Source organism: Trichechus manatus, unplaced genomic scaffold (genome assembly GCF_000243295.1).
Source record: "Trichechus manatus latirostris isolate Lorelei unplaced genomic scaffold, TriManLat1.0 scaffold00054, whole genome shotgun sequence".
Taxonomy (NCBI): Eukaryota; Metazoa; Chordata; class Mammalia; order Sirenia; family Trichechidae; genus Trichechus; species Trichechus manatus.
This window is the reverse complement of record NW_004443990.1, coordinates 12,610,978-12,618,186: the sequence shown is the minus strand read 5'-3', so window position 1 is coordinate 12,618,186 and position 7,209 is coordinate 12,610,978. Positions and strand designations below refer to the sequence as shown.

The following is a 7,209-nucleotide window of genomic DNA, read 5'->3' as shown; positions in this document are numbered from 1 at the left end:
ACCTTGAAATCAGGCAGGCTGTCCTCTCCCTTCTTGTTCAGGAAAACAACGGATGACACCCCCAATATGCCACGTTACAATCCTCCCCAGCGTCTTGGCTTGCCCCACTCCCTCCACTTCTGCCCCGCCACCCAGAAGTCCAGGTGAGAAGGGACTCCTGGTGGTCCAGCTCCCTCTGCCTGTAACCCCCTCCCATCCCCCACGCGCCAAACCCTTCCCTAAACCTGGGACCACTTAGCGGGAGGAGCTGAGGGTTAGGAAGCAGTAGCTCAGCAGTCTTAAACTGACTTCACAATTTTATCAGTTAATTTAACTCTCAAAACCCAACCAAGACCCCTCCCCCTCCTCTTCCCCTCCGCGTCTCCAGGCCAGCCTATTCTGAGTGCAAAGCTCCGCCCCCATCCCGAGGTGGGGCCCCATAGGTGGAGAGAGGTGGGAGAGGTCGCGGCCCCGCCTCTCCCTTCCTTCCCATACACCCTAAAGCTCTGTGGCCCTCAAGTCAGCATGTCGGACCCCTGGGTCCCATGGCTCCCACCCATCTTGCTGCTCAGCCTTCTGGCAGGCCTCCAACAGGTAAGGGCTTGGAAGGTAAGGTTGTTGAATTGTTGAGGACGTACCCTTCTGGGTCAGGGGCCTGCTTGTGGAGCCTGGGTCACCTCCTTCCATTGTCAGAATTTCCTCGTGACCACACGCAATTAGCAACTTCCTTTCTCTTTAGCCGTAGAGGTGGAGGCAGCTGAGGGAGGCCCTGAGAAAGTCTGGGTTCCTTCCACCTTGGGGGGATTGGGGAGTCTGGTCTGGCCCCCGCCCACCACCCGTCTGGTCACCCAGCGCCTCCCTGTGAATGGGGACTTTGACCCTCCTGTTAGTCTTGGCTTGTCCTTCGCGCTCCTTCCCGCCTGCGTCAGAAAGCGGGGACCTGAGGTCTGAAGGTCTCGGCCAGCCATCTTCCCAGCTCTCTTTTCTTTCAGTGCTAGGTGACCTTGGAGGAAGTCCCAGCCCTATCTGTAACCTTGCTTCTCTGCTTACGCCACTCCCTCGTCCTTTTCTTGGAGTGGAAGTAGGATTTCTGCCTGAGGTAGGATTTGATCTGGTTGCCTGACCCCTAGGCTCAGGTGACCTCTGAAATTGGCTTCTGGACTGCAGACAGGAGGCAGGGTTTGGGCACTCCTTCCTTGCCCCACCACATTCCTCACATTAAAAAAAAAAATCTAAAAGTGATGGAGGAGATCTGACCAGTCCTGGAATGAGAGATGATCTTGGAAACGGGATGAGTCTAGAACACTGATTTTTAACTTACTTCTGTTTAAGAATCTGAGGAAAGTCCTGGGCCTTCCCGAGAACAGGGCACAGTCACACGGCTCTGTTGCACTTGCAGAAGCGTTCTGACCCTAAAGTCCACCTGTGGACCCAGGTTACCATCTCCCACTCGAAACCAAAAAACCCAAACCCATTGCCCTTGAATTGATTCTGACTCATAGCGACCGCATAGGACAAAATAGAACTACCCCATAGGGTTTCCAAAGCTGTAAATCTTTATCAAAGCAGACTGCCACATCTTGAGCCCATGGAGCGGCTGGTGGGCTCCCAACCTTCCCATTAGCAGCTGAGTGCTTAACCACTGTACCACCAGGGATCCTTCCCCCACTCCAGAAAGTTTAATATTCCTGCCCAATCAATGGGCAATCAGTGCCAGGCTATAGGCTGGGAACCCCTTGACTGATTCTTCCCAACAACCCCAGTGGGCTAGGTGCTGCATATGCCACCAGTTTACATGTTAGTAAGCTGAGGTTGCCCAAGGTCACCCCAACACTTGATAAAACTCAAGCTCTGAATCACCCCGGACAAGACCAAACCAAAAACAAACAAAAAAACCGGTTGCCATATTGTGTCGGTTCTGACTCATGGCGACCCCATGTGTTTCAGAGTAGAACTGTGCTCCGTAAGGTTTTCAGTGGCTGCTTTTTCAGAAGCAGATCGCCAGGGCTGGGTAGGTTCAAACCACTAACCTTTCAGTTAGTAGCCCAGCGCCTGATTGTTTATTCCACCCAGGAACTCCTCAGGCAAGATCACCCCCTGGTTAAAATGGAGGGAGAATCTGAGAGCTTCTCCCCCCACCTCAGTAGGAACGTGGATGAATTTATTAAACCTGTTAATTACCAGTCACCTCTCAGTTGGGGGTCAAGAAAAGGAGGAGGGATGGAGTTTGGGATCTGAAGGTGGGTGCCTCTGAGTGCCTGGGCCCCTCGGTTTGTCCCCACCTCTGCAGTCACCCCTGTGTACTGTGTGACTTGGGAGACTGTTGCCCTCTCTGGACCAACCTTGCAGACTTCATTCCTGCCACCGTCCCCACTAGCCAAGTCTTGTGAGAAGGAGGCACTTGACCTGTGACTAAGCATGGAAAAGGGAAATGACCCCAACTATTATTGGCTGTCTTTGGTACTCTTTAAGTATTCTTAACTCTAATGGTACTCTTAACTTTAATTATCAATGAATGCTCTTTCATTTATTTATTTAAATATTTATTGAGTGTTGGGTATTCAACAGTGATACAATAGACAAAAATTCCTGCCCTGGTGGAGTTTACATTCTGCTGGGGAGGCAGACAGTTAACAACAGTTAACAACATAAAGTAAACTATGTAGTCTGTGGGATGTTGGTAAGAGCTGTGGAGAAACATAAAGCACAGTAAGTCATTTTAAATAGGGTGGTCCAAGAAGGAGATGTAGGAGCCAGCCTTGCAGATACCTCTCCAAGCAGAGGCTCTTACACAAAATGGCTGTTAATTGAGTTGAAGTTTGTAACGATGCCCTGGACGGCCTGCAGAGCTGGTGCGTAAAAGGATGGAAGGGAAGGAGGAACTGGTTCTGGAGAGGAAAGTCCAGCGGCTTTGCAGAGCAAGGAGCCCTCAGGCAGGGATCTGAAGGATGAATGGGATTCAACAGACCGGAAGGAGGCCTGCCGGTACACACAGGTGTGAAACAGCCAGGTGTGTTCAGGGAACTCCCAGTGGATCTACGTGCAAGAGGTCAAGCAAGGGAAACAACCCAAATGTCCATCAACAGAGGACTGGATTAGCAGAATGTGGTATATCCATCCATACAATGGAATACTACTCGGCCATAGGGAAATGAGACCCTGATGCATGCCACACATGGATTAGCCTTGAAAACATCATGCAGAGGGCAATAAGTCAGTCGCAAAAGAATATACATTGTGTGATCTCACTTCTGTGAAACAGGCAAATATATAGAAGCCAAAGATTATCAGTGGTTACCAGGAGTGGCAGGGAGGGGACAAGGGGAGTTCATGCTTGTTGTGAGTTGCCTTCAAGTTGATTTCGACTCATGGCGGCCCCACGTTTACGTTAATGGTGGAATGATTTGGACAAGGACAGTGAAAATGAGTGCACAGCTCGAAGCATGTAATCAATGTCACTGAATTGTACATGTGGAAATTTTTGAGATGGCGTATATTTTGTTATGTATTTGTTCACCACAATAAAAAAATTTGAAGTAAAATATAAAATTAAAAAGAAGGCGAGTGGGGACTGGGGTAAGAGAAGGGAAGGGGGGCTGATCTCACAGACTTGTGGGATGGTGAGTGAGGTGCCACATGAGGAAGAGGCGTCAGGGACACCATGGTGAGGAACCGGGTTTATTCGAGCTACAGTTCCCAGAGAGGTGGACAGCCGCCACGCAGGGCCACACAGGAGCATGGCAGGGTGCAGAGCAACTACCGGGGGAAGAGGGAGAGAGAACAACTCTGGGCAGCTGCCTTTAGTGGGGCTTTGGGGTGGGATTAAGCGCTTGGTTGTGCCTGTCTGTGGTTGGCTAGCTACCTTTTTAAAGTTCATCCCTAGGGGGGCAGTGGCATGAGTTCCCAAGGGGATTATCAAATGGGACTAGTGGTGCTCCAGAGGGGAAGTGCGTGAGACTAGGGCAGAGGGCAAAGGCCTGCTGTACGGGCTAAGCCTAAAGGCTTGAGCTCAGAATATTGGAGCATCAAAGAATGATTTAAATTTTTACTGCAGGGCCTAAGGCTGATTGCGAGGAGCGCTGGTGGGCCAGTGGTTAAACAGTTGGCTGCTAACCTAAAGTTTGGTGTTCAAACCCACCAGGCACTCTGCAAGAGAAATATGTGGCAGTCTGCTTCCGTAAAGATTATAGCCTTGGAAACCCTAGGGGGCAGTTCTATTCTGTCCTATAGGGTTGCTGTGAGTCTGAATCAACTCGACAGCAATGGGAATGGTAATGAATCGACTTGACAGCAATGGGGGTCCGGGGTCTGTAGCCCCAGGGGCCACTGCAAGGTTGTGAGGTGATCAGATTTGCGTTATAGGAAGAGGCCTCTTGTTCAGTGTCCGGAGTGACTTGGGATGGGGTGAGGAGAGCTGCTGGTGTCGAGGACCACAGACATGTCACGGGCATGGAAAGGAGAAGACGGATTGGAAGGGTGGGGATGAGAGAATGTGGTGTATAGGGTGGGGGTGAGAGAGGAAGGCGATCTGGGGACCAGGTGTCAGCTGGGGGCCAGCTGCGCAAAGTCTGGGGCTCCAATCATTGGCCTGGGAAACATGGTCCCGTGAGTGAGAGAGCAGGTCCTATTGGAGACCTGCTTGCTGCGAGGTGCCTGTGCAACATCTGGGAGGAGACCCTGACCCCAGACCCCTGACCTCTGCCTCTTTTCTTCCACAGGCTGCAGCCAAATGTGGTCTCTTCTTGTAAGTCTGGCATTTGGGCTATAACTTCTGCTCTGGGGAGGGGGGAGAGGACAGCCCAAATCACACCCTCCCTGCCTTGGTGGGAATCAGGAGACACCTTGTCCATCATCCTCACCCACTCTCATTCCAGCCAGAAGCCATGTCCCCACCCCACCCCACCCTCCAGAGGAGGAGATTCTACCCCATCCCTCCTTCCACCAACCAACCCAAGGGGAGCTTCACACTTGTGAGCAGGTCTGAAATGAAATCCTGGCCCTTGGTCCTGTGGTCTCAGGCCATCTCCTTTCTGAGGGTCCCCCTGAGGGGGACAGCGAACAGTCTGTCCTGATCCTAATATAGAAATACTAAGAAGCCAGAGCCCAGTGAGTGCCTGAGCCCCTCGTTTGTCCCCAGCTCTGCAGTCACCGCTGTGTGCTGTGTGACTTGGGAGACTCTCAATCTTTCTGGCGGGAGGGGGCTATCTCTGGGCAGAAAAGAGTTTCCAATAAGTCAGCAATGGGTGCTCCCAAAACAAACACCCTCTCCCTGCCCACCTCCTTCTCCATGAGCAGCTGCAAGCTAGTTCCTGGAGCCTCTGCACTGCCCCCCTCTCTACAACTCCTAAGAGGCAAATGAATGATATCATATTCATGACAGCACTCAATCCCCACATCTGTCCAGTGAGGTCAACAGGACATTGATTATACCCATTTTATAGATGAGGAAAGTAAGGCCCAGTAAAGAGTAGTAACTTGTCCAGGTGCACAAGGCCAGTGGTGACGTGAGCCTGAGTCCTGGTCCCAGGTTCTTCCCACTGAGCTCAGTGGGGTCCCCACCTCCTCCCCCCAACTAGGGGCATGGCTCATGCTTTGAGTGTATGGGTGTGTTTTGGGGAGTCTGGGATCCTTCTTCCACTCCACCTTGGTGCCAGTGGCTCCTCTCTGCCTCCCCACCCCCCACCCAGCACCTGCCCTGAAGGATTCAAATGCTGTGGGGACAGCTGTTGCCAAGAGTATGAGATCTTCTCCAACCCCTTGAGGTGAGCCCAGGGCCAGCTCCTCTGGGCCCAGTCCATGAGTCCACACAGAATGTGGCTGGGCATTCTGCTGAGGGGGTGGGTACTGGTGGAGGGAGGTAGGGGTGGCAGGGATGGCCCAGGGACCTGGGGTGATGGTGGTAGTTCCCCATCCCAGGATCTTCAGCATCATCTTCCTCATGGTCCTGCTCTTCTTGTCCATCTGTGGCCTGGCCAAGCACTTCTGTGGAAACTGCAGAAAGTCAGAGCAAGGACCTCCGACGGAGCACCAGGGGCCCCGAGTACTGCCCTCCTTCGACCCCCCAGAGCCGGCCAGAGCATTCACCTCTGAGTCCCCGCCCCCCTACAGTGAGGTGGGTGTCTCTGTCCCCATCTCCACTCTGCTTCCACCTAGTGTCCACATTTTTAGAGGAACAAGACAGGGCAGGGCCTCACTTACCCCAGGACTCTCGACCCTGCGGTGGGGGGTGCTCTGTGACCAGCACTAGGTCACCATCTCCCTGGTAGACATGCCAGAGCCACAACATGGGTGGTGTGGCCAGTGCTGGGGCCTAAGAAGACTCTGAGTCCCCTCTTTTCCCTACAGATTATTCGGATGCCTGTCCTGGGCCTGCCCCCCACGGATCCACCCCCTCCCTATAGCTTCAGACCTGAAGAACATCCTGGGGTCCGGAGAGGCATTGACAACCCAGCTTTCTGAGCCGTCTCGTCGCAATGGCTTCTGGGTCAGACCAGAGACTCCTGGGACCTCTGGAATGCCACCCGCCCATCCTGCCATGTCTCTGGTCATTCTTGGGCTTAACTTACTGCTCTTCTCGCCAGTGTTCCACCCCAACTGCCTCTCTTGTCCTCAAGACTGGGCTGGAGCGACAGTGCCTCCTTCCACTGCCCCCTTTCCCCCAAGTAGAGGCTGCCAGGAGGAAAATGCCAACAGTTGGAGGTGCCCTACAGTGGGAGGGGTGCCCTGAGGGGCAGAGAGAGTCCGCTGCTGGAGGTACACAGCCTCAACGGGACACCCAGCCCTGAGACGTTCTAGAGGACACTTTTCACCTGTGGGAGATTGGCCTGGATGAGTTCTGAGCCACCTCCCAATTCTACTTAGGTGGAGGAGGCCCTATTGTACCCACCTCAATGCATGCACAAACACAGTCACTAAACGTCAGCTGACTATTACCGAGAATCTGCTTCTGTGTTGGGTGGTGAGCAGGGAAATGAGCCCAGGCCCTTCCAGGGGTGTGTGAGGAGGGAGAAGCACTACACCCCAAATCCCACCATTGATGAACCTTTCAAGGGTGCTTTGACAATGTCCCTGGAGGACTGTACATTCAAGGGCCCCCCTCGGGCCTCAGGGAGAGGGTCTTTGCATAAGCTTTGACCTTCCTTGAGTGCTTAAGAGCCTGGAAATGGGGTGGCCATGAATGGTCTGTTGGTGTCTCACCCCATCCTCCCACTGCCTTCCCTGGGAGACCTG

General features: G+C 53.1%; 1 protein-coding gene across 1 annotated transcript; it reads left to right on the top strand.

Annotated features, from left to right (window-relative positions):
• Nucleotides 1-504: 504 nt before the first annotated feature.
• Nucleotides 505-6,438, top strand: TMEM92 (transmembrane protein 92). Its single transcript, XM_004378111.1, has 5 exons — nucleotides 505-573; nucleotides 4,698-4,723; nucleotides 5,667-5,741; nucleotides 5,896-6,091; nucleotides 6,325-6,438. The coding sequence occupies exons 1-5, from the start codon at nucleotides 505-507 to the stop codon at nucleotides 6,436-6,438; spliced, it is 480 nt and encodes a 159-aa protein (XP_004378168.1).
• The last annotated feature ends 771 nt before the right edge of the window (nucleotides 6,439-7,209 follow it).

Bases quoted from the DNA above. Each gene is read 5' to 3' on its own strand.
- TMEM92 (XM_004378111.1), top strand. From the start codon at position 505: ATGTCGGACCCCTGGGTCCCATGGCTCCCACCCATCTTGCTGCTCAGC. The intron at 5,742-5,895 runs GTGAGCCCAGGG...TCCCCATCCCAG, and splicing joins ATCTTCTCCAACCCCTTGAG to GATCTTCAGCATCATCTTCC. The intron at 6,092-6,324 runs GTGGGTGTCTCT...TTTTCCCTACAG, and splicing joins CCCCGCCCCCCTACAGTGAG to ATTATTCGGATGCCTGTCCT.